General features: G+C 43.3%; 1 protein-coding gene across 2 annotated transcripts in view; it reads left to right on the top strand.

Annotated features, from left to right (window-relative positions):
• The window catches only part of LOC147710721 (uncharacterized), a 166,127-nt gene that overhangs the window by 88,500 nt on the left and 50,424 nt on the right, over positions 1-27,203 (top strand). For both annotated transcript variants that reach the window (XM_086921446.1, XM_086921447.1), the window contains exon 2: positions 13,441-13,492. In XM_086921446.1, coding sequence (XP_086777572.1) covers positions 13,441-13,492 — 52 coding nt within the window. The remainder of the gene's footprint in view (positions 1-13,440; positions 13,493-27,203) is intronic.

Raw genomic sequence — 27,203 nt, 5'->3', positions numbered from 1 at the left:
GAATCATGGGGTACTCTGTATCACACGAGGGTAATCATTGGTTCTGCTATGATAATATTTTCAGAAAAGCAAAAGAACATGATAAAAACTTAACTTGGGATTGTTATGATTCTGTGTCCTGGTCCAAAATGAAGGATACTGGTATGTTGAAATTGCCATTGGTGGGGAGTAACGTGGGCGAATCCTCCCGTCAGTATGCGGGGACGCCCTTTCGCTCAGGTACGGGTACCGACAATCACTCAAGGCCTACCGGCAATGCAGGTAAAAAGGGGGTTTGTTGGAACTTTAACAGGGGCAAATGTACTAGGCCCCAGGGGTCGTGCAAATTTAGACACGAATGTAGTGGGTGTGGGCAATCATCCCATCCTGAGTCCACCTGCAGAGCTAAAACGGGTGATAACGGGGGTAGAGGAGGTGCCAAACAGGTCTAACATAGTCCGAGGGGCGCCTTTACCTACCCCGATTGATACCTTGGCAATGATTCCCTGGCTCAGCGAATACCCGGATCGTGCTTCCGCTGGGGTGGTGCGGAACGGGTTTTCATATGGTTTCCGCATCCCAGTGGGGGACTTTCAGGGTGTGGAAAAATGCAAAAATCAGATATCGGTCTTGCAGCATACGACTGTGGTACAGGAAAAGATCCGGAAGGAGGTTACTCGAGGTCGAGTCGCCGGTCCGTTTAGTGTACCCCCGGTTGCTAACTTTGTTTGTTCTCCTTTAGGGGTGGTTCCCAAGAAGGACCCGGGTGAGTTTTGGCTGATACATAATTTATCAGCCCCACGTGGTCTTTCCGTAAACGAGGCGATAGACCCGGAAGTGTGTTCGGTGCGGTACGCATCCTTCGATGAGGCCGTAGCCATTTTGAATCGCCTGGGGCCCGGTGCGCTGATGGCAAAATCTGATATCGAGTCAGCGTTCCGGTTGCTCCCGGTACATCCAGACGATCAGCGTCTCCTGGGATTCATGTTTCAGGGTCAATATTACATGGATAGGTGTATGCCGATGGGATGCTCGATATCTTGTGCCTATTTCGAGAAATTCAGTAGTTTCCTACAATGGGTCTTCACAAAGAAGACGGGTTTCCAACATGTGATGCATTATCTAGATGATTTTTTGTTCCTGGGGGCAGCCGGGGATCCGGAATGTGGGCAGGCTTTAGCCGCATTCTGTGTTTTGATGAATCAGTTTGGCGTGCCACTGGCACCAGGTAAGACTGTGGGTCCTTCGACTTGCCTCGAGTTTCTGGGGATCGAGTTAGACTCCAGAGAAGGTTGTTTCCGTTTACCAGGTGATAAAGTGTTAAAGTTCAGGGCATCCCTGCAAATGTGTATGAGTGAATCTAAGGTTAAGCTGCATCAATTACAGCAGTTAGTGGGACAGTTGAATTTTGCCCTAAGAGTCATACCAATGGCCCGCCCTTTTTCCCGTTCGATCGCTCAAGCCATGGTCGGACTGAAGGAGGGCCATCATCGCACAAGGCTCTCGGCAGAGGTCCGCCAGGACATGCGCATTTGGTTGGCATTCCTGGCGGATTTCAATGGTCGAGTCGTCTGGAACAAACCGGCCGTGTCCTCTGAGGAGTTGGGGCTGTGGACAGACTCGGCAAGGAGCATAGGTTTTGGTGCCATTTTCGGCACCCGATGGTCTGCACAAAAATGGCCGGCATGGTGGCATGACAGTGGACTGACAAGTAACATTGCTTTCCTGGAACTTTTCCCCATTTTGGTGGCCCTGAGAACGTGGCCCGAAGGGTTCAAAGATCACTCTGTGGTATTTTGGTCTGACAATATGACCGTGGTTGAGTGTATCAATAGCCAGGCAGCACGATGCAAATGGATTTTGAGACTGCTTAAAGAAATCGTATTACTGTGTATGCAATTGAATGTGCTATTCAAAGCAAGACATGTCCCGGGGGTAATGAACCAGGCGGCTGATGCCCTTTCTCGTTTTCGTATGCAGGCCTTCTGGGGTTTTCTTCCCACAGCGGACCCGGAGCCGGCACCCTTTCCCGAAGCTCTCTGGTCTCTCGGTGCCCCGAACTTCGTAACCTCGTGGGAGAGAGTTTAGCACCCAGGACGAGGAAGGCATATGAAGGGGCGTTCCGGTCCTATTTAGCCTTTTTGGGGACTGCTAGTGAGGAGCTTTGGGGCCAGGAGGAATGGGTAGTGAACTTTCTGATGTCTTTACATCTGGCAGGGAAATCGGTGGCCACGGCCCAGAGGCATTGGGCTGCCATTTCCTTTGTTGCTAGGGCTCATGGGATCCAGGACCCGACAGCGTCTTTCGTTGTGCAAAAAGCGCTACGTGGGTGGCAACGCCTTGAGGGTCGCAGAGTAGACGAGAGACGCCCGATAGGTTTGGATAGGTTGGCCCAGTTATTATCCAGACTCCCTACAACATGTTCATCTCACTTTGAGACAGTGTTATTCCGAGCCGCTTTTACGCTGGCATTTCATGGAGCTATGCGGGTAAGCGAATTAGTGGCGAGGAACAGGCAGGATGTTACGGGAGGGCTGTGCGCAGAGCACGTTCAAATCAGAGGGGAGACAATGACGGTCTCGTTTGTAAGGTCCAAGACCGATCAGAGCGGGATGGGCGACTGCATAATTATACGCAGGATTCCCGGGTCGTCCATGTGCCCAGTGAAGTGTTTAGAGGATTATTTAACACGAAGGGTGGCATCATGGGGGGGGACCTTGTTGAGACACGCGGACGCCACCCCACTGACAAGGTTTCAGTTTCAGCGGGTGCTTGCGATGTCAATTACAGCTGCGGGCTTGAACCCGGGCGAGTTTGGGACCCATTCCTTTCGGATAGGGGCTGCTACAGAGGCTACAGCCAGGGGTCTGAATGTAGAACAAGTTAAACGTGTGGGGCGTTGGTCCTCCAATTGTTATAAAAGGTATGTGCGTTTGCACATGTTGTGAAGCTGGAATGATGTACTCACGCTTCTTGTTTTGTTTGGTTTTCAGTTACGCAAGCCTACGAGGCGGGGCGGACTATGCAGTCGACCCAACACCGGGACAGCGGTCAGACATCACCGGCTGTGAAAAAGGAGGTGTGGGTCGTGGGCCACTCATACGTGAGGCGTGCCGCGGACGTATTCAAGGCAGGTGACATGGTGCACGTGGCTGGGGAATACGGGTACAGTGTGTCCTTCTATGGAAAGGGCGGTCTCTGTATTGACCAGTTTCAATCATTTTTCGAGGGTTTGCTAGGGCGGACGAGGTCACCGCCGTCTGTAGTCATAGTACATCTTGGGGGCAATGATTTGGTCACCACTGGTAGACGACTTCTCCTGGAGGCGATGCTTTCCACGGTAAGTTGGTTAGCGAGGAGAGTTCCAGGGTGCACAATTGCGTGGTCCCATATGATCCCACGAAAAGTGTGGCGGGGGGCTATTTCTGTTTCTGCTTTAAATCACTCGGTGAGAAAAATTAATAACAAAGTGAGTAGGTTGTTCCGGTCCAATGCACTGCATTCTATTTCGCATGGGTGTATTAATGATGACAGTATGTATTTGGGGGACGGTGTTCATTTGTCTCGGGTGGGGAATGAGTTACTCATAGGAGACTTCATAGCTTGGCTAAAGATGTTAAAACATGACCTTTAGATAGGAGTGTGGTGGGGGGTCCGGATAGCCGGTCAACTATCCGGACCTGTGGCGGTAAGGTCATGATCGGTGAGCACTAATTGGAAGATCCCTATGAGTGGGCGTTACCCATTACGGATGGGGGCGCTCGGGGGAGGTGGCCATTGGCCCCTCAACGGGGAGGCGGTCCCTTCTAAGGATGGGTCGCCGAAAGGAAAGGGAAGGCGGTCAAGGCCCCTTCATGGGTAGGAGGGGTTACAGCCCCCTCCTGGTGAATTTCCCGGGGCCAGGACGTCTGCGACGGCAGATGTGGTAAGTTGTGTGGGGTGTGGGGGGGGGGTCTACGCTACCTTCTAGATACCTCACACGAGCCTCGTACGACCTTTAAGTGGCGTCGAGTTTTAGTGGGGCCCCCGTCAAGTCAAGGGAAATTGGTAGTTGCACTTGAGGTATGCCTCCGTGCCGCCCCTCACAAGGGAGGGGGATATGTCTGGGTTAGGGATCTTGACACCGGTTACGACCTTGCCGTTGGCCCTTAAACGTTAGGATGTACAATTTCAAAATTTCAAGTAAATGTTTTGTAGGATGTTAGTTCGGCTAGGAGAACCTTTGTATTAGAGGATATGTTAAGGTTAGCCAAACATCGCAATGTGGTAATGAAATTGTACATAATATGAAACTGTTATTTTAATGTTTTAATTTTGTTTCATATTTTAATAAATACGGCCGGGAAGGGTAACTCCCTTCCCGCCTTCCAAAAGTTCAAGAACTGTTTCCGGTTTCCCATCCTTGGGGAGTGTGTTGAGAGGGGGTGGCGGGTATCTCAGCCATATGGAAAGGGGCGACCAATCGGTCCCCCCGAACGTATGGCAGAGTACCACGATCCCCCCCGGGAAGCCATCTTGGGCGGGAGGCGAGTCTCGGCTGGTATGCCCGAAGCGGTGTAGCCGGGGCGCGCCTTTTCCCGCCCTCGAGTGGGTTGGCCTAGACACTAACGCGGCTGGCCACGCCCTTGGGGCAGGCAGGGGCGGGTTTACGCCCGCCCTGAAGACGGATAAAAGGAGAAACAAGACCAGAAGGCATCCTCTTGTTCCTGTGCTCTGAAGCTGCACCTCCTCGCTGCACGTGAGCTCGAGACGGAACGAAGAGCCAATTTTGACCCACCCACCAGCCCCTGAAGACAGCGAGTGGTTTTAATAAAGTTTGATGGATAACTCTGATTTTCGTTTACAGGTTGTGGTATTATCGTGAAGATTTTGAGTATGCAATAAAGAATGGTCGATTTGTGTTATGTTTTGCAAATAAAGTAATTCTGCTTTAGTGTTCATCAGTACGCATGCTTTGTATAAAGTTGTTGTTGCTACTGTTGGTTAGATGTAGTCATTTAGTATTTAGTTAGCATTGTCGTATTTATTTTGGTCGGGCGGTAAGGTCATGATCGGTGAGCACTAATTGGAAGATCCCTATGAGTGGGCGTTACCCATTACGGATGGGGGCGCTCGGGGGAGGTGGCCATTGGCCCCTCAACGGGGAGGCGGTCCCTTCTAAGGATGGGTCGCCGAAAGGAAAGGGAAGGCGGTCAAGGCCCCTTCATGGGTAGGAGGGGTTACAGCCCCCTCCTGGTGAATTTCCCGGGGCCAGGACGTCTGCGACGGCAGATGTGGTAAGTTGTGTGGGGTGTGGGGGGGGGGTCTACGCTACCTTCTAGATACCTCACACGAGCCTCGTACGACCTTTAAGTGGCGTCGAGTTTTAGTGGGGCCCCCGTCAAGTCAAGGGAAATTGGTAGTTGCACTTGAGGTATGCCTCCGTGCCGCCCCTCACAAGGGAGGGGGATATGTCTGGGTTAGGGATCTTGACACCGGTTACGACCTTGCCGTTGGCCCTTAAACGTTAGGATGTACAATTTCAAAATTTCAAGTAAATGTTTTGTAGGATGTTAGTTCGGCTAGGAGAACCTTTGTATTAGAGGATATGTTAAGGTTAGCCAAACATCGCAATGTGGTAATGAAATTGTACATAATATGAAACTGTTATTTTAATGTTTTAATTTTGTTTCATATTTTAATAAATACGGCCGGGAAGGGTAACTCCCTTCCCGCCTTCCAAAAGTTCAAGAACTGTTTCCGGTTTCCCATCCTTGGGGAGTGTGTTGAGAGGGGGTGGCGGGTATCTCAGCCATAGTGTCAAGGCGATGGTTAAAACAAACCGCATACCAGCAGGAGCGAAAGGTGACATCATGAGCTTGCTTCCAGTTGGAGGTAACGAGGTGAAAGGCAATAGCTATGAAAAGGTCTATAAGCATGTAGTGTTGTGAAGATTGAGGGTAGATAGGAGAGAGAGAACCTAGAAAAATGTTATTAATAGAGAAGGGAGAATGACATTTTAAAGATTTTTTGAATTTGGGACCAAACAAGTTTCCAAAACCGGATTATAGGGGGGCAATCAAAGAGCATATGCTTTAAATCAGCAGAAGGACATGGGCAATACCAACAAGTAGAGGGAGTGTCTGAGGAAAAAGTCGATAAAAATAAAGGGAGTAAATAAAATCCGATTATAAATGAAAAAAAGGGTTTGCGTGGTGCTGGCAGCTCGAGAGGTTTTATGAAGTTTCGACCAGATCTTGTCCTAAAGGGGGTTGACCAATACTGTGATAAATCTTTTTCCCAGGCCAACTCAATCTTAGATTTAGGTCTATCAACTGAAAATGTAATAGATTTATAAAGAAAAGAAGCGGAAGGGGAATGGTCCAATGCAGATGATATAGGTTGAAGTGTATTAGGAATGTCATTATTAACAGACAAAGATTGAAGATATTGAACAAGAATGGGACGAAGCAAATTATACTGTGAACGAGAAGAAGGCAAGGAAAATTGAGATTGCAAATCAATGAAGGAAAGAGGTTGATTATGAGAAATACGTTGAGAAATCCATCTCAGACCATGGGAATACCAAGAGTTCAAGAATATGGAGCGATTACGGATCTTAAGCTGTTTATTATGCCAAATAGGTTCTAAATGAGTAGAATGGATAGAAGGGTAAGAGGAGGATAAAAAAGGAATAAGGAGTTTACGAGAGTGGGAAATGATAGGGTTACAAAGGGAGGCCATGTTAGATGTGAAGGATAAGATTTCGTGAAACTCGAAAGGAGTAAGAAAGGAAGATTCTAGTTTAAGCCAGAGAGGAGGATAAAAAGGAAGAACAGTCGAAAGCCAACGAGTCGCCTGTTTCAATGAGAAAGCTTGATGATAAGTTTTAAAATCAGGGAACTTAAGACCACCAGTAGATTTATCCTTTTTCAAGGTAGCAAGGGCTATACGGGAGCACTTACCTTTCCACAAGAATTTAAGTAGAATAGAATCATTTTTCTTAAAATAATGATCCTGGATATGAATAGGGATCATAGAAATGGTGTATAGTATAAGTGGTGCCAACATAATTTTAATGGAATCCAGACGACTCCACCAAGAGAGAAAGAGAGGGTTCCAACGGGTAATGGCAGGGTTCAGTTTTTTAGATATATGTTCAAAGTTTATTTTAAGAGTATCAGACAAGAGAGGAGCAAACCAAATTCCCAAATATGTAATCTTTGATTGTTGCCAAGTTAAACCAGAATGTTCAAAAAGATGCTTTTGACAAAGAGGATTTAAAGGGAGAATTTCACATTTATCGACGTTGAGACAATAACCAGACACTCTTGAAAAGGGAGAGACCTGTTGCAAGAGGAAAGGAAGAGAAGATTGTGGATCAGAACAATATAAAAGAATGTCATCAGCATAGACCTAAAGTTTAACTTGTTGGGAGCCAAAATGAAAACCAGAAATATTATCATCTTGACGAATTTTAGTGAGAAAGGGTTCCAAGGCTAAAGCAAATAATAAAGGAGACAAAGGACAACCTTGTCTAACACCTCTCTGTAGTGAAAAATAGTCCGAACCATACCATTAGCAAAAATTGACGTATGAGGGCCTGAATAAAGTAAGGAGATTAGAGAGATAAATTTAGGTGGAAAGCCTGCCCACTTGAGAGCCTGAAACATAAAATCCCAACCTATTCTATCAAATGCTTTCTCCGCATCTAGGGAGATAGCGGCTAAAGGATGAGTAAGCGAGGGGGCTCTACATAAAATATTAAAAAAGATGAGTGAATTGTCAGAAGAGAGTCTACCCTTAACAAAACCTGATTGCTCAGGATCAATTAAATCAGGCAAAAGGGGATCCATCCTAAGAGCTAAAATTTTGGCGAACATGTTATAATCAGTATTTACTAAGAAATAGGGCGATAGTTCTTACATAGAGAATGATCTTTATCCTCTGTGGGGATCAAATAAATTAGAGCTTTTTGAAACGAACCACGGGATGAGCCTGAATCAAAAAAAGGATTGAAATAAAAGCAGCAGTTTTGGCAAGAGAAGGGAAGCAAAGTGATTGTAAAATTCAATTAAGAAACCATTAGGACCAAGAGCTTTTCCATGGCGTAATACCGAGACAGCATGAGAAATTTCTGCAAGAGAAATGTTAGATTCTAGGGAGAGAAAGTCCACATGATCTGAAGGAGGAGGGGGAATATTTCGAAAATAGGAATGAAGATCGACCGACTCAGGACAAAATTCAGGGGTATAAAGATTTTTATAGAAAGCGACAAACTCATTTAAAATATCTTTATCCTTAAATAAGGAAACACCAGAGGGACCTTGAATAGATTCAATTTTTGTTCTTTCTTTCGTACTTTAAGATAGTTCGCTAATAACTTCCCCATTTTATTCTGACCACCTTAATAACGGGAGTTACATTTTAATAGAGAATTCGAAGCAGCGTTCGTAGTAAGTTTATTGAAAGTAAATTTGGCATCAATAAGGTCTTTAAGAGAGGAATCGGTATTAGAGTGGGAATAAGTGTATTCAAGTTGTTTGAGTTTATCCAGAAGTTGGGCCGGCTGAGCTTCTAAATACTTTTTTTTCTGTGATACGAAATTAATAATAAAACCTCTAGCAGTTGATTTGAAAGAATCCCACACCATAACAAAAGGGGAATTAGGGGTTTGGTTAATCATGAAAAACTCAGTGGCAAGGGCAGTACATTTAGTACAAAAAGGAGTCCAGGAGTAAAGAATTGTTAAACCTCCATCTTCCTGGGTGAGGGGAAAAGGGAATAAGATTAATATCAACAAAAACAGGTGCATGATCTGAAATTAAAATAGATCCAATATCAGAATGGAGGGCAAGTTGAGCTAGGGATTCACTTAGAAAAATATAATCAATACGTGACTGTGAATGATGGGAAGGGGAGTAAAAAGTATATTCTCTATGGTCAGGGTGACATAGCCTCCAAATGTCAACTAGAGCATTATTATGAATAGAGGCAGTAAACTGCGAGTGCATGTTAGAGGAGGAAAACTTAACTTTGGAATGTCTGTCTAAAATAGGGTCAAGAATTTGGTTACAGTCACCACCAAAAATAATATAATCATCATTAAGTGTAACCAATTTTCCTGAAACAGCAGGCCAATAGGACTTGTCAACACCAGTAGTGGCATAAACATGAAAAATAACAACAAGAATTGTATCTATATTTAGCTTAACACGCACCCAACGACCATCAACATCGCATTCCTGTGAAACAATAGAAACATTCAACTTTATATGGCATAAGATCCCAACTCAATTTTTCTTACCCGCAGCTGGGGAATTAAATACATGACCCACCCAGCAGCGTTTGAATTTCGAGGCCTCAGCCTCAGAAAGATGGGATTCCTGGAGAAGGGACACATCAGCTTTATGTCTGGCTAGATGGAATAATACCCGTTGCCTTTTAATTGGATTATTTAAACCCTTAACGTTCCAAGTGACAACCCGTAAATTGAAATATAGAGGAAATCTGAGCACATATTATGCTTACTAGGTCAAAAAAGTAAGATTGTCGAGAGAAAATGAGATATAAAAAAGTAAGAGCATGATTGTAGAGAAAAAGAAAATGCAAGGCTGAGCATAGGATAGAAATGAAAAGATAAAAAGGTAGCCAAGGAAAGCAGAAAGGAGAGAGGAAGAGAAAGAGAAAAAGGAAAAAGAAAGGGAAGAAAATAGTAAAACAGAAGACAGTACAAGTCAAAAGTAGATGACTGAAATTTATACCTAAAGATGAAAGACGAAAAACGGGGGTGACGACGTCAGAAGATGACGACGACAACAACAATGAGAGCAAACCTCAGCGAACATCCGATGAAATATGGCACTTCACATGACTTATGGGAAACATCAGGAAAAGGAAGGGAGCACACCTGTAGAGAAATAAGAAAGAGGGAGATTAACCAGACAGCGATATATATATATATATATTTATATATATATCCAACAATACAGAAATGAGTATATAAACGTATATAGGAAAGCACATAAGGAGTGAAATAGGACGAGAAACAGCTCAATAAGTACAAATTATAACCAGCAGATTAACATTTCTTGAAATATCTATGGTGTCAGTTCCTTGCTGGCGAAGAAATTCCTGCAAAACGTGTGGATCATCAAAAGTCTTATCTTTGTAGGTAACTTTGAAGAGGCAGGGATGAAGCAAACCAAATCTGGAATTCAGAGCACGAAACTGGGGATGCATATCCAAAAACTTGTTTCGGCGATCTGCTGTTACTTTAGCCACATCCTGGGAAAGGAACAGGCGGTGACCCTTCCAAGCAATCTGTTTTTTAGACTTGGCAGCTGACAATACTTGGAGAAGGTCAATATATTGGAGGAACAGCAGGATGACACCACGGGGTCTGTTAGATACTTTCGGGCCCAGTCTGTGCGCACGTTGAATATTGAAATTAGAAGAAGCAGGTAGATCCAAAATTTTGGGAAGAAAGGATTGAAAAAAGTCAGTGGGATTTGATCTTTCAATGTGCTTTGAAAGTCCATAATGTCTAAGGTTATTCCTGCGATTCCGATTTTCCAAATCCTTCGCCTGCCTCTTAAGGAATGAAATATCCGCCTCCAAAGAAGATATCCGGGAACAGGATGTCTAAAGAGATTCCGTCGACTGTTCCACAAGAAGCACACAGGATTCCAATGAAGACCATTTATCATGTAAAAATTGTAAAGTCTTAGTGGTTGTTTCCATGAATGGTTTAAGTGCACTAATTTCCTCTAGAATTCAATCCATCGAAGCAGAAGTCGAGAAGCAGAAGCACCTGGGGAAGGAGGATCCTTCTTTAGACCTTTTGTTGACCCAGTTGTTGGAAGTTTACTTGAAGACTGCATTTTCGGAACTGCACCAATTGAAGAATCCGAGTTCTGAGAAGGAAGTGCCTCCATGTCATGAAGCGTTGAGTCAGAGTCTGAACAGGTAGCAGATTTAACAGCAGAAAGCTTAAGCTTCCGCAATTTCCCCATATGTGTGAGGTGAAATGATGAGGGAAATGAAACCAAACTCTCAAAACCAGCAGTAAAGAAAAAATCAGTGAAGGAGAAGTCTGAAAGAAAAAGAGGTCTCAAGAGTGGAAATATTCAGCAAGCAGTAAGCTATGAAACACGAAAGACGATTTGCTCCACAAAGGTAAAATGGCGATTCCTCAGAGCCATGAGGCAAGGAGAGAAAACTGAAGAGTCAATAAACTGGACGTCACCCTGATTGTAGACTGAAAATATACTTGAAAGAAAGAAAAATTGTTTTTTAAAAAGTGGTTTTGAAGAAAAAAGCAGTTGTGGAAGCCATTGTGTTGAAAAACGGTAAAGGTGTGAATAAAGGAAAAACTAAATGGCGGCCGCGTACAAAAATGGGCCGATTTGCGCTGAAATTAAATCTTCAATGGGCTTGGTGAAAGAAAAAAAACAGCGGAAGCAGCTCACCTCATGTTTTAAAAGGAATAGCTGTCATCGGAGGTAAGAGCCGCCCGCTAAAACCGGTATTATCTGTCTGTATCGGAGTTCGACGATGGAGCTCTGCAGTTAAGCCGCCATCTTGTGCGGCGTTCAAGCCACGCCCCGTTGCTGCGTTCAAGCCACGCCCCAAAAAAATTAGATCTACTCCTAGGAATGCCCAGGCTTGCCTGGTGCACCATGAAAGTACTGGAATATTTCATGAATGCCCTATATGGGTCTGCGGCCTTCCAGTAAATTTGATCGCAAAAGTTTAAAAAAATTCTCAGGGGAGAAGTCTACTCTCCCTAAATCCTCTACAAGAAATTTGTTAACTTGTTGTGCTTTCTGGAATTTGGGGGAAGTATCACATCCCACCATTTACATAAATATTGTTCCTCACATAATGGCTGAGTTGAGCTCCGACCATTTCTGGAAATGCTTGTTGTGCCCCATTGCTGATTAATATTCATACTGGTGAGAGTTCGGATATTTGTCTAGTGGCAGTTTTGGCTCATCGTAAAGTAGCACAGAGGGTTAATGTGCCTGCTGTAAAGAACGTGTACCATGGAGATCACAGAACTGAATGTGAGTGAAATGAGTAGCACTATTAAAAAATTAAACATGCGTACATCAAAGAGAGGCTATGGAGAGATGAGGTGCACTGTTGGGGAGTGGTAGTGAGGGAATTCATGGTGGAGAACGAGCTGCTTGAGCCAGCCCTGGCTGGGAGTCTTAGCACTAGGTGTCCCTTGTGACCTCTTTTGGTCACATATGGTGCTGCACGCTGCAACATGACTAGACAAAGGATATGACACCGCAGTATGAGCTGTCGGCTGGTGAGGTGGCGATCCCGGTTCGAGTCTGCTATCAGTCTAAACATACTGTGATAAATGGCTGATTTTTTAATTTCCCCGAGCCCATGGCTCGGTGCGCCATGTAAATAAAGTATTTATAAAGAAACAAAATAAAATAGGAAAACAGCAGTGGCCTGCGAGCTCGGGGAGATTAATGGATATGAAGCGACCAAAACTCCGTTGTGGGAGGGGTGAGTAGGAGGCACTGGAGATAAAGCAACAGCAAGCAAAAGCGACAAAAGTTTCACTTTACAAGTAACCAGAACAGTTAATGAGTAAAGATGCAGGCAAACTAAAAAAAATTGTTCTCTCTAAGTATAAATATCCGGAACAGTAAGAACACATGTAATAGGAGCAGTCCTCATGGGAGGATATTAAGTTCCAAAAGGAGGGACTACTAAGTGTGTTCACCAATGAAAAGACAGCATTTCCAAAGGACAGCAACAACAATCAATGAAAAAGATGGGCGTTTTTCAAGCCCATATCCTAAATGCAGAATGTCTCGAAGAAACCGCGCATGCGCTGCCTAGGCAAGACCTAAAAATGCATCTTTAAGGTTTTACAAATCGGTGGGAACTGATACTTCACCACTAACATTATGGGCTTCAGATATGAAGGATAATATGAATATGTGCTCAAAAAGATTTGTGTGGGTTTGTTGCCACTTGTTAAACAAATGCAAGTGGGTTATGTTTTTCTGATTCGATCAAATGTCAACAATCTGTGTTTTACAAATGAAATAAAAACAAATTCAACTATTTCTCGAGTCTTGAGTCGGTCCAGATATTTTATATGTTGGTGCCTGTAGGTGAAAAGCCATCTAAATAGTTATAGAATATTTTGTAGTTTTTCTCCACCCCTCTGAAAGCCATGCGATCACACATACTGACTCAACTATGTCTCTGCATCACATAGATCTTATTTTAAAATATTAGCTAGCTTTAACTTCGGCGAGGAGCAATGCATGACTTTCTTAAGACATTAAATTGTGAAGAGCCGGGTGTATCAATGTAGCTAAAATATCTAGGGTGCATTAGAAGTCATTGAAAAGTAAGTACATTAATAGTGATGTTTTTTGTTTTAATTAGACCCTAAAGGACCCTTTCAAGACTAACTTCATAATTCTCAATTTTATTCTATTCTAGGAGCTTCAGATGCTTAGTAAGACATACAGCAATATCCGAATACTGCCTCTTGGTGAGTAGGGCTAAATTTGTGAGCTGTGTTTCATTGAACACAGCCTTCTGTTATTTGTTTTCTGACATTATCTCTCAAAGTTTTCCTGATCCTAAATGGAAATCCATGATGGAAAAACGTGGTGTTTCCTAAGGCCAGAGAGCAACTTAGAAGTGCTTAGTTGGGAATCTTGTATTGGCACATCTAGTAATCCTTGATTTAATGGGATTTGAGAAATGGGTTCTGGGTTCTGGTTTCTTTGTATTCAACTCCCCTTTCTTGGAAGTGGAGTTTGCAGAGAGAAAGCTGGCATAATTTCCAGAAAGGTAATTTGCTTGTTTTCCAGAGGCATGTGCTACTGAAAGCACGTAGGGCGGGGCAAAAGTCTGCCACATGTTAGATTTTCACTGTTACTAGATCATTTTATGTAGGCCTAATAGTGAGGCAGGTGGTTCTCTATTGTAACTGATATGGGATAGAAGCCTTGACTGCTCTTCTGTGTGCTATGTGATAAGACAGGGCAGGACCACAACACTCTTCCACCCCAAAAGGATGTGTTATTAATTTTATTTTTACTAAAATATCAGTGTCAAGAGGATATAGCCTTGTGCCGGTTCTGACAGCTCAGTGTATCTGCAACTCACAAAATCTGTTCTCATGGTGCTTCTGATCGCTGCCAGGAATGCTTGGTGCCAGGGTCATCATTTAGCGAGGCCTAAAGGCCTTATCGTCTGAAGTTTGGATCCCTCTACTGAGTCAGCTGAAGATACTGGTTTGAAGCAAATACCCCTGTATGTGTGGGTGCACTCTCAAGCCTCACCTGTAGGCCTTAAAAGCAGGGATCTGTAGTGCCATGATTCTTGGAAGTTTGGAGAGTGATGCAACATCATGGTTGTATTAAGGTGAACCTCTTAGAGGTGAGTTGTCCACAGAGGTGCCTTCTGCCTTCATCCACCTTCTACCTTCAGTGCTCAATTTAAGCTTGTGGTTGCTGGTGGGGAACAGCACCTATTTTTCTAGACAATTGCAAAGTTCAAGAGAGGCAAAAACAAACAGATCTGTCCATGCCTTACAGGACTAGTTGTGACTCCTGTGTTGGCATGGTGTCCTACAGTGGTGCACCTAATTTATTTCTTAGGCGGCCTTTAGTGAGATCCTTTCAGAAGCATATTCTAACCTGAGATGTGTGGCTCCTTGTTGCTGCTTAGATTTTGTTTTCATGGAGGTCTAGTTAATGTTTTCTGGTGGGGGATGTGCTGTATAGGCTTGACTGAAACCAATCCATCTAGTTGCTGTGTTTGGTGAAAGCTGACATATCTCTGTCTAAGATTCACACTTCCTCCAATCAGTTCCCAGAGGTGAAGTCTCCATACTGCTGTCAAAAATATAAACTAAAGAAAGAGGTTTGTCTTGTGGTAAATGAGCTAACCCAATCCATCCTGGACCGGGTAGAATTGTTTCAGCCATAACAGTCTGAAGATTACCTTATCCAACTAGCAGTTACCATCTCTGACCTTGAGCAATACCTCTTTGATAAACTGTAGCAGGATTGTGATAATCTCCCACTTTCCACCAATCCCCTTTTGCCACCAACATCCAGCTCACTAGAACACACTGATGACCCCCCCCCCCCCACTAACCATATAACAATAGCCAACAAAAGAGGCTGAGAAATGGTAATTTCTACAAAGGGAAGGAAATGATCCAAAGCAGCATGAGCAAGCATTCTGATTTGGACTTTCAGAGTTGCAGTCTTGACGTTTTCCAGGATGTAGTCCCCAGCCACATTGGCACGGTGGTGAGAGACAAGGGAGATCATGGACTGAGGAAGGAGAGTATCCCCCATCGTTGTGGCTTTACTGTCAAGACTGCCTTTGAGAATCATAGTACACAACACCGGATGAGATCATTAGTGCGTGGAGCTGCTGACTCGAGATGATGCTGGTCAAGTGGAATCTCTGTACCCTTCCTTTGTGGTCATAAAACCCTTTCAAAGACCCCACACCTCTACAGCTAAACATAGAGTGAAGACCTTGCCGAGATGAGAATTTCGATATGGCACTGGAGTGGACACCTCTAGAACGTTAATCCTCTTGCAAGGTTTGGAATCTGTTATGGAGTTACTAGTGTATACATAGTTTATCCTGAAGGACATGAGCCTTCCTTGAATGTTGTTCAGGTTAAATCATGCATATGCTTCTCCCCTAAGTGTTTTCCCCCTCTGCACTTTCTTGCATCTTCTTACAAGGTACTTCAATGAGTACTTGTGATTTAAGCCTTTGTACATTGTTCCCGATGGTAATTCCCTTCTTCTCTTTAATTCCCTGTTAGACTGCCTGGTGTCACCCCCTGAGTCATTTCTAATTTTTGCTTTCTTGACTTTTTCCATTGCAGCAATATGTTTCCGGCCATTTAATCTTTTAAGACCGTTGTTAAAAACAGAAGTGAGTGTTCAATGTTCTTGCAGTTAAAGCATTTCTTCCTATGGCTGGGCATAGTTTTGAATTAGCCAAATTTGTGCTTGAACCACATATGCAGCATTGGCACAGAGAACCAGGAACTTTTGATGATTTACTTTAGAATGACTTGTCTTAGTCTTTAAGTTTAAGGAGGCACTGACAACTTATAGACACAGAGAAAATACACGAGAATTGGGATAAAGAATTACAACACGTTACTATGAAATCCAAGGAAACCATGAATTTTGAATTGCTTATTGCGTCTTTTCCATGAACAGCCACGGTGTTCCCTGGCCCTTTTGTCATGCCTTTGTGCGAATAATCCCCCCTACAATCGTAAGTGGTCTGGACTGAGATTTTTTAGTACAGTTTAAATGCACTATTATATTTGATTGTTTTCTTGCCAATCATACATTAGATGTAATGTAGCTCAGGTTCCTAATGATATGTATGGCGTTTTCCTTAATGCTACGTGGAATCTTCTCATATTCTGGGCATGGGAGGCTGGGTGGGAAAGGTTCCATAGGTGGCGTTTGTAAGGGATTGAGCAGAAGCTGGGAAACAACATAGAACTAACAGATCAGGGTGAAACGTTTTGACTGACTTGCCACTTATCTGTGAGAGAAGTACTGCTTTATCACACTTTTTTCCTGATTCTAAAAGCAACCCTTCACAAAGAGTTTCCAAACATTTCTTCCAAAAGTACTTAGACTTAAAGGCATCCCTCTGATGTTCGTGATAGGTAATAGGGTTGGGCAGGGACCTTTGCTGACATAAAACGTCATATGGGGTGTGACAAGAGAATCGCAGCTTGAAACCTATTTCTACTGTAGGTGGCAAAAAGCCATGTTTTGTAGTGATTGTCTGACCAGGCCTTTTTAACTGGGTTATGTGAGAGGAAGCCAGTTGCCCACTCTCACTAAGTTCTGTTGCTTATGCTGTACCCGGAATCCTAACAATAAGATCCTATGTGCTTCAGCTTGTGCACTTATGTTAGTAAAATGGAGTGCAGTACATCAGTGTATGGGTGAACCACAGTGACCCAAGCCAGTGGGTCTGATTGGGGATGGCCCTCGCCTGGTTATGTGCACAAGATGGAGGTGAGGTTGTGTCTTCCACTCGGGGTGTATTGCTGACATTCCTGAGACTGGAGAGGGGGAATTTGGGCACTGTTGAGGAGACCAGCTTCCCCTTAGAAATGTGAATAGGCCTTTCTGATATAGAGGGCTTCCGATTCAGCCATCCTAGAGCCGCCATTTGGTGGATGGCAGCAGTGAAGGGTGGATTTCAGTTTCTATTGTCGGGGTGTGAATGGTCGTGAGAAGTGGTTCAACCCTCTGTCTCTTCCTGATCGACTTCCGATCTGGCTGCTGAGAGTCAAGGTGCAGACTGATCAGACCTCTGCGCACCTCTGTTGTGGGTGCTCCAGTTTGAAGACAACCAAGCCTTTGCCATGAGTGTTGCTTCTGACAGTAAAGTCTGAATAACAGCCTGTAAAGGACATTTGAAAAGGCAACCGACACAAGATGGTACTGAACTGGCAGACTGAGAATCCATATACCTGTCTGATAACTATGTATAAAAGTGAAAGCAGGTGACCGACCTGTTACAGTTTCAAGTTTTCTTAAATTGAGGAGAAGGTACTCAGTGGACCGCTGCGCTCCCAAGGGCTGGTGTCTGCCAGCTCCCTAGAGGTGATGGGAATATCACCTAGAGCCCGATCTGAAGGAAAAATAGTTGACTTGTCCTTGAACCCAAGAAGAACTACTTGAGGGAAGGGAAGCACCAACCCTTAAATAGGAGCATACTGTTGAAAGGAGCTGTAGCAGCTGTTCCTGGTGCAAGAGAACGTCCACCAGAGACGTTCCACCTGAGATATCGACACAAGTGCATTTTGATATGAGCAGCTTTGTCAGTGGAACTGCAGCCATGTCAATATGTGCCAGAAAAGCTAGCACTGTCACCACTGACAAGGCACTGGAGCCTGTGTGCTCGATTGGCTGGTCTGATTAAAAGAGATATATATAGCTGCCTGTGGCACCCGCAGCCTGCTGGAACATTCACAGTGTGACTGCAACACTGCTAGGTCATGCCATGTAGTTATGACTGCCTGAGGAAGTAAAGACTGCAATTTAGTGGTGCCTTCCCTGCGAGTAGAAAACGACCCCAAACATGCCTGGGAGCAAGCCCTACTCCAAGGATCTGTGGGCACCGCCTCCTGGCAGTACACGCTTGTGAGAATTGTGGTGTATTATGTGGGATGGTTTTGCGACCTTACAGTGTAATAAACTTGCAAAACTGTCTTGGGTCCAGTCAGGCTTGTTTGTAAAACCTTTAGCTCAGCCCTGGGTAGATGTGACTTTGAGCAGCAAGGCTTAAACAAAGGAACTATTGTAAAGCATTTAGAAGCACCAAATAATGAAATAACAAAGTCACACAATACGAAATAAATCTGACCCCAGTGTATAAAAATAGAATTTTTAGACACCAAGTTGACCAAAATCGACCAGAGATATAGATTTTTAAGCAAAGTGTAAATCTTAGCTTTTTAGTCCAAAGTACAAGCAAGCATTGGTAACTGTAACGTTTAAAAACTCTTGCAAAGTTTGCAAAAGTTGTGTTTGGCTACTCTGGCCCGGGTGGGGCATCCAATTCTGGCAGGGAGAAGGTCAAAGAGAGTATTTGGACAATTACTTGTTCACAAAGCACCCTAAAGTCCAGTCCTACACTTTACATCAAGACTGCCATATACTTCAATGGAGTGGCCCTGATGCTGAGGATGCTGAAAGGGTATCCTGGGTGCTGGTTAGTTGACAGAGGTGTCCTTGTGGTTATTCTTTGGTCCACAGGTAAGGTGGGGTGGATTTGGCCACATGGGTCGGTGTCCCTCGAAGTACTATTTGAGCCAGTAGGAGGCCAACTGCGGCTGGGTTACCAATCTCAGTACACAGCAGATCGAGCTGTATCCTTTAGTGAAGGCTGGTGTCTGACCTTGGTGACCAATCTGGGCTCAGGTAACCCTCCTGGGTCCAGCAGACTTGGGTGCAACTTTTGACCACAAGGGTTGGTCTCTTGGGTCATTCAGCGGCAGCCAGCAGTGATTCAAAGAATGTGGCTATTGACTTGCCAGAGTCGGCTTCTTCAGGTTTGATGGCCTTGGTGTTGGTTCAGGGGGTCAGCCAACTGACCCTTGGAGTCACTTCTTCTGTCTGGGGCTCAGGAGAGGTTTCTTCATGAGCCAGGAGCCCCAGGTACAGTCCTCCCTTGGGCACCTTGGGCTACCAAAGAGAAGTCCAGCAGTCGGTGCAGTCTCCCTTGCCAAGTCCAGGGATCAGAGGGCAGTCCTTCTTCACTACTTTCTCCTGTTCTGTTGTTATATGAGGTTCCGGTTTGCCAGAGCTGATATATTTATGTCCAAAAAGTGCCCTGGGAGGATGATGTGGTCACTAGTCAATGGGCTACCAGGATTCCTCCCTCCCTGTGACGACGTCTGGCTAAGTGTGGCATCTTGCAATCCCAGAGTGCACTATTCTTCCCTCTCTGAAGATGTCTAAACCCTTCCTTGGGTGTTAGGAGCTTGGTAGCCCACCCTTGATGTGTAGCGACCTCTAGGCTCCATGCCCATGGTAAAACAGGTTTGGTCACTGGTTACCTCTCTCTCTAATCGCTCTCTCTGTTCCCACCACCAACCTGTCTACCTGAACAAAGGGGTAACTCTTCAGGAGTGTGATTGTCATTTACCCACCAAAGGAAGCTTTACCTTTTATGCTCCCCTTTTGGGCCAACACCCTGAGTGGCTTCCCGCAAGGGTGAGGTAACGCCTCTCCTTGTAGCAGGCTTCTATTGTTTCTGAGTCTAGGAGTTTTTCCCATTACTCCTCAGTGGAGAAGAAGGCTGTCTGGTGACCAGAAACTGTGCAAGGCGACTGGAAAACTGAGCAACAGAGTGGCAATTTTATAAAAGTTGCCTTTCCTTAAAAGTGACTTTAAATTCGACTTGGGCATCAAGTCGTAGTGAATGCCACAATTAATTTGATACCTTGAAGTACCCATTTTAGTAGTCCCATTCAGAGGTTAGCTGGACTAAGGGGTCAGGCTGTAAAACTGTGTTAGCCAAAGGAGCTACTAACGTCTCCACTGCAAAAATTATAATTGGGAAGTTCTGTTTTTAGGACCTACTAAAAGTATATGTCCTACTTAATAATTTACAACTCCATGCCTTAGGGCACCATAGGCCTTCCTTAGGGGAGACTTGTACATACATTTTTAAAGGACATAGGAAATTTACCATTTGTTTAAATGGCAAAGTCGAACTAGCAGTTTCAAAATACTCTTCCAGGCTGCAGTGGCAAGCTGGGAGTCATTTTAAACTTTATCACACACAGGGTGGCACAGCCAGTGCTGCAGCCCTAGGGGTGACACTTTGTCTTACGTGCCCTAGGTGCCATATACTAGAGACATATAAGTAAGTTAGACTGCGCTAATTGGGAGCATCCAATTCAACATACATTTTGTACTGCGTTAGAACACTGGCACTGAGGTCTGGCTAGCAGGGCTCAGTGCAGTCTCAGAGTTGAAAACCCAGCAGTATCAGTCCAAAACCTTGGGACTGATCATGGAAAAAGAGGCATTTCCGTACAAGGCTGAAGAAAGCGCCTGGCAGCTGTGAGGCCGAAGATCTCTTCACCCGGTCAGTGTACTTCCACAATGACTCAGGTGTCACCTGGTAGTGTTGCTATTGACAGAGCTCCACACTTAGAGACGCAGATGGTCAGTCACCTTCACCTGGGGAGGCTTGACTGGACCAAATAAATTCCCATGGCCTTCCCACGCTGAGCGATTGTCTGTACCCAGAGGAAGGCCTATGCCAGAAGTATCTGTTTCTGCTGCAGAATCGATGTGCGCCGGAAATATGATTGCCTTTAGGAGGACTGTTGCATATCGCGTGGGAAGGTCCCACCCACCGTCAGGAAGCACACCACCACAGGAATGTTCAACATGATCCCCCCCCTAGGTATGTCACCAAACACATGTGAGAGACTGAAGCAAACCTGGAGCCATTGAGAGTATGTCCTGAGAGAATTTAGTGGAGAGATCTGCAGCCATAATGGACTAGGCATTCCTGAGAACCAGTACACTGAGGAAAAGAGAGGAAGTGTGGGTAGAATATCAAGAGGGAAAGGAGAGTCCCACTTTGAAGTTTAAGAGAGACACACCGATAATTTGTGTTTTCCACAATTATTGTAGTGCATAGTATTTTGCTTTCTGTCTAATAAAGTACTTGTCTTGGCTGGACATTTATTTTATTGTGCTGCAGTGTGTGGTGTTGAGTGTTGATCTTGAAAAACCTCACAAGGACCTCTAAGAGAAGCCTGTGACCGCTCTCCATTGCTACCACTGAGAATGAAGTTGGGGAAAACGTTGTAGTTGGCCCAGTTTGCAGAGCTATAGTAGAACTGGCCCTGGGAAAGCAGTGGCCCATGACCCCAGCCCTCACACATAGGGTTCAGTAACCCTCCCAGGCCTTTGCCTCCCAAACATAATCTGACAGCCGTCTTACCTTCCAATTGGAGGGCTGTTTGCCAAATAGAATGCTGTGTTTTGGTCTTTACACTAGTCACATCGTGAAGCTCATAAGGGCAACAGCTCACAGCGTACTCTTGATTTTTCTGAGAATGCCACTATTTTTAATATATGCAAACATAGAAGCCTATAAATTAACTAGCGATCACTGAGTATTCCGTAACACATGCTGCTTACAAACCAAACATAATGTAAATGCCTTTGTGTGTTTTAGGCCATTTTAATTTTTGTTAAGCAAAATGGAGCAATTGACTACAGGCACTCAGGTCTGAGATCATGTACAGTGATTCATCTTCATCTTCTTCTCACTAAAGTCCCTTAACAGGCAAACAAATTTCTGCAAATTAATCCCCCCTACTAATGGGCATAGGCTACCTTACTGAAAACCTCTCACAGCCAGATACTTAGTGTTGGTGAATTACTCTTCGAATCCCTTCGATTTCCAAGATGCAATTCCTCTTTTGAAATATTACCATTTTGTTTAGTTTTCCCTGCCCTTACCATCACTTCCCAGGAAGGGGGCATCATCTGTAATTATTGTGTGGCTTATGAAGCCTGTTTATCCTTTGCCACCACTCCCAGTCCTTGAATGAACCCACATAGGACTTATTCAGACAGATTTTGTTGGCAATTAGGTTGTACTTTCCTTTATACATCTGGCATGTAGTAGTCCTACTACCAGCTAATTATTCCTAAATGAATACCTTTGCGAGTGCCAACAAATCCTCAACAAACTTCCTTGTGATAAATTACCCTGGAGGCTTGTCTTACCCGTACATTCCTCTACTGATCTGACAAAACTTTTCCACTTGCTTAATAACCTACATTATCTGCCAGGAATGCTCTTCTTGGGAGAGCGTGCCAAGAAAATTGCTCTAGATTGCTTATGGGCCCCTCCCCTCTAGGTGTATTCAACCTATAGTATGTAAAAAGTCTTCGTGCCATCAGAACTGTAACCTCTGCTTGGCCTTTATGCCTTCATCCTTGAAGGGCAGAAGGCTTGCTGGTTGTCTCTTAAAAACCCTCAGACGGTAATGTGTCTTTACTTCCTCCTAATAACTCCCTCTTTCTGGAGTTGGAAGCATGCGCAATCCAAGATGGTCGCTGCGCTATAAGCTTCATCACCTACCTGCTGCACTACAATCTCTGTACAATGTGTGATATCTCTTTGACTTTTATGTAAATGGTGACTTGGTCCTTAATCCTCTGGAACCATTTTAAGCTGCTTTTCAGACCATTTTGTCTTGAAGGCGGTGAGATTCTAGCTCTGGCCAGAGCACTTCTCGATCTCCCATCACGAAGCGCCTCCTCAGAAAGAGGCTTCCTGAGGAGGCGGTTACAACCATGCTCACTTTATTACCACCGGCTCCCTAGCAAAGAGATTATTCATTATACAGATATCTTTTCTGTTGTTTCCTCCTTGATTACTTGACTTCCATCTATTATGGCCCCCCTTGCCAACCTAGCAAGATCTTTCGGGTTCACCCCCGTGTCGTACGCTGACGACACCCAACTCCTTTTTCCCTTTAAAATCTTACACCTGCAATAAAAAGATCTTTTGCAGATGGCATGAGAGCCATTGCAGACTGGATGTCATCAAACTGTCTGCAGTGTAATGTCGGGAAAACCGAAGTTATGTTGTTCGGTCAAGCGACGACACACTGGTCATCAGACTGGTGGCCTCAAGAACTGGGTCCTGTCCCCACCCCCAAAAGTAAGGTCAGAAACTTGGGAGTATTATTTGACCAACAACTCACTTTCAAGGACCACGTCAATCAAGTAGCCGGCACCTGTTTCCGGGCTATAGGGATGCTAAGGCGTGTCTTCCCCTATCTTCCGGATCACCACAGAAAAACTCTGGTGCAGGCTCTTGTTATCAGTAGGGTTGACTACTGCAATGGATTGCTCCATGGAGCCAACGAGGAGCAACTCAAGAAATTGCAGGTTATTCAAAACACCGCTGCAAGGATCGTCATGAATGTTCCACCCAGGACACCATCCTGCCCCCTACTGTCTCAGCTTCACTGGCTTCCAGTGAAGAAGCGAGTTCAGTTCAAGACCCTGTGTACCATACACAAGAGCCTAACGGGGATGGGCCCCAAGTATTTCATTGACATCTTTCAGCCCTACATCCCAGGACGCTCTCTGCGTTCCAGTAACCAGCAACTACTTAAAATTCCCAGAATTAAGAAAACCAGACAAGGTGGCCGTGCACTGGCCTACACCGGACCCACACTATGGAACTCACTGCCGCTTGAACTGAGGTCAATCACCAACCATATGATGTTTAGAAAAAATCTAAAAACCTACCTGTTTCCCAGCTATTAATGTCACTTTATCCCTGGACACACTTTTACTCTCATTTCCATCTGCAGTTATAGCGCGGAGATACCCCTTCGGGGGTCTAGTCTGGCGCTTTATAAGCATATAAAATAAATAAAAACAAAATAAAATTAAAGGTATTAATGTTTGCCGAGTTTGCCTACTTACTGATTTCCTGCCATTTCTAAAATCTGTATACTAAATGACTATTTAAAAAATATTATGTGGCAGTCTTCACACTTTGATGGGAGGCTACTCAAGGAGTATGTGAATGTAACCAAAACGATGGTAATTAGGAAAAAATATATAAAGCAGAAGTCTTGGTTTTTAAACAACAAGCTCATTGAAGGGACCAGAGAATATACAAATTATAATGGGTCATTTCTAGTTCATAAGCAGTATATCCATGTGATTGCCCAAACACTACTATCCGCATTCGTAACACTCTTGAAAACTTTGAAGGGCCCACTATTAGATTCAATAGTGAACATAGTGTAGACAAAGTTTTCACCAAAAATAAGCTATAGAAGTGAAGCCCTGTGTGGCACTGATGCCATTCTACTCTATCATGATAAAGACGTATAGGCAATTTTTCTGGCTGCTGAGATCAGCCTCTCTACTCGGGTTCAATTAAAGTTTGGATCAATAATCAAGTCCTAGCTAGGCAAGAGGCTATTTAATCTTTTGTTACAAGCTGAAATGAACAAAGTCCAAATCACTAAACTCTTTGCTTTGGGATGAACTGATGCAGAGTAAGTAAAATGCTACAGTTTGTTTATATTTAGAGCGAGCATTAACAAGATTGGGAGAGTGAGACCTTTGGAATGCCCCAATCACTGTACAAGTTTCTAAGAAACACATGAGCTGGAATATGAAAGTATTATCACACTTACAGGATCACTCGCTAAGGAAGATTTGATGTGCCGAGATGGCAGGACTGTTGATACCGATATGGGACAGCCATCTATATTAACAATCATGATTGAAATTTTGTTTCACAAGGGATATAAATTCTTCACACAAGATTTAAAAAGCCATGAAGAAGAGTATCGTACCTTGAACCATGAGTTGACTGTTGTGTGAAGCTCTAATATAGTAATATAGACTGATTTTACAACAACGTAGATATAAGTGGGAAATGATGTTGTCATAAATAACAACTATTCAATGATTGTGAATACTATTCAGAAATCTTTGCATCTCCAAATAGGTTGATACATATTTATTTGAATTCAGACAGTGGAGTGCGATCTTGGAGGTATTTGTGATGGTCCTGAGATCCCATAACCCCATTCCTTCTATTTGATAAAAAGGCTATTACTCCCCAAATACTTTACACATAATCTATGTCACCTTTTAGATTTTCCTCCAGTCTGTTTAATAAGTTGTATCAGTTAATCAAACATTTTATGTGGAAAAACAAACCTGCACACATTAGTATTAAAACAATACAAACCATTAAATTAAACTTTGGTATTGGTCCACCTAAGTTTAAAAAATACTGTAAGTCTTTTTTCATTGTGCGAGTTCATTATGGTTTCAATCTTTTAATCCTTTGTCGGTTCCTAAATGGATTATATTAGACGTAACCTTTTACATCCCTTTACTTTACCTGCATTTCTCACCATGGTCAACTTCAAAGTTGGTAAAATGTCACCCATCATTGCTGTTGCTATAATTCCATTCCTCTCCTCTCATAATGAGTTTACCGTCAACATTCGATTTTCTAAAAAAGTTTCACTTTGGCATAATCTTAACTTAAAACTTAATAAAAAAATATCCTTTTGGATTTCTTGGATTCAGGCAGGTATATTTTATATCAGTGATATTTGCCAAGGAGCTGCTTTGTATTCTTTTAGTGGCTTAAGGACTAAATATCACCTTCCACAATCAGATCTTCTTTAATAGGAATTGCTATGTAATTCAATTGTTAATGCCCTCTGCTAAAATATTGGTGCGGAGCTATGTGTAAGCATTTTTAGTCTGTCAGGTCACATAGCTTCTACAATCAATAAGAAGCTTGATAATCACTACCCTTTTAGTAAAATAGCAAACCAATGGAATCCTGATCTTGATGCTCCACCATCTATTGTTGACTCCAGTCAAATTGTTCAAAATCAAATTAATTTACACATCAGCATGCTGGCATTGTAAAAAATAGTGTGGGTTCTTTAAAACATAGGCTTTACGACTCAATTATTTTCAATTTTTGTACTGAGGTATGGAACATTATTGAACAGCTTTTTAGCTGCACCCTTACTTATCATTTTACATAATTATTTGTAGATTCAACGCTATCAAACACCAACCTTCTCCTAATCACTGTAAGCTAATTGATTTCCTTATATCTGCCAACATTAAATCAATTTATTTAATTGGAAAGAAGCTAATTTATTATCTTTTAATGGATAGTGAGAATGGATACTTATTCTTAGACACTGTCACTATTCACTTTTAAAACCACATTAGGACTCCTCCACCTTTGTTTCTAATATGTGGCAGACTCTTGATTCTTACATTATCAACTGTATTGCAATATAGAATACTCTCGCTTTATTACCCTACCTATTGCTGTAATGGCCCTTTTAATTAGTAAAGAAACGAACCATGTTATTATTTCTAATATGTCTATGTAAGTTACTAATATTATATTAATATTGCATTTACATAGATATATTCCTAATTGTTAAGGTACTATTTTGTAGCATGTCTTAAATTGTATGTTATGCTTATTTTTAATAATATTAGAATTTTCTGACCTGAAAAATATCTCCCTCTTTCTGTCTCTATCACTCCTGTCATCTCTTTCTTCCCTCTCTGCCACAGTCTTAGGTTATTTTTCTTAGTTCACACTATATCCTATTGTGGGTATGATAACCTTCCTGTTGCTTTCTCTGGTGCTATAGTTTAAGGATCCCATAAATATGCATGTATACACACACACATACATACATTCATGTGTGTCTGTATGTGTGTGTGTGCGTGTGTATATACATACATGTTTGTGTGTATATATGTAGGTGTGTATATATATATATGTAGGTGTTTATGTATGTGTGTGAGTGTATATTTGTATATATGTGTGTGTGTGTATATAAATATGTGTTTGTGTGTATATATATATATATATATATATATATATATATATATATATATATATGTATATACACATATATCTTGCCAGTTTATAAACAGGTCATCAATAAATCTGACCCATAGGATCACCTTCTTCATGTTTTCTAGTCTTATTGGGGTGCATTGGACACCTGCTCCTCTCACCAGCCCATAAACAAGTTGGCATAGCTGGAGGCGAAGTAGGTGCCCATCGCTGTCGCCTGAATCAGTCTGTACAAAGTCCAGTTGAAAAGA

This window comes from Lissotriton vulgaris, chromosome 5 (assembly GCF_964263255.1).
Source record: "Lissotriton vulgaris chromosome 5, aLisVul1.2, whole genome shotgun sequence".
NCBI lineage: Eukaryota > Metazoa > Chordata > Amphibia > Caudata > Salamandridae > Lissotriton > Lissotriton vulgaris.
The sequence above is the reverse complement of the archived record's forward strand: the minus strand, read 5'-3'. Positions and strand labels throughout refer to the sequence as shown.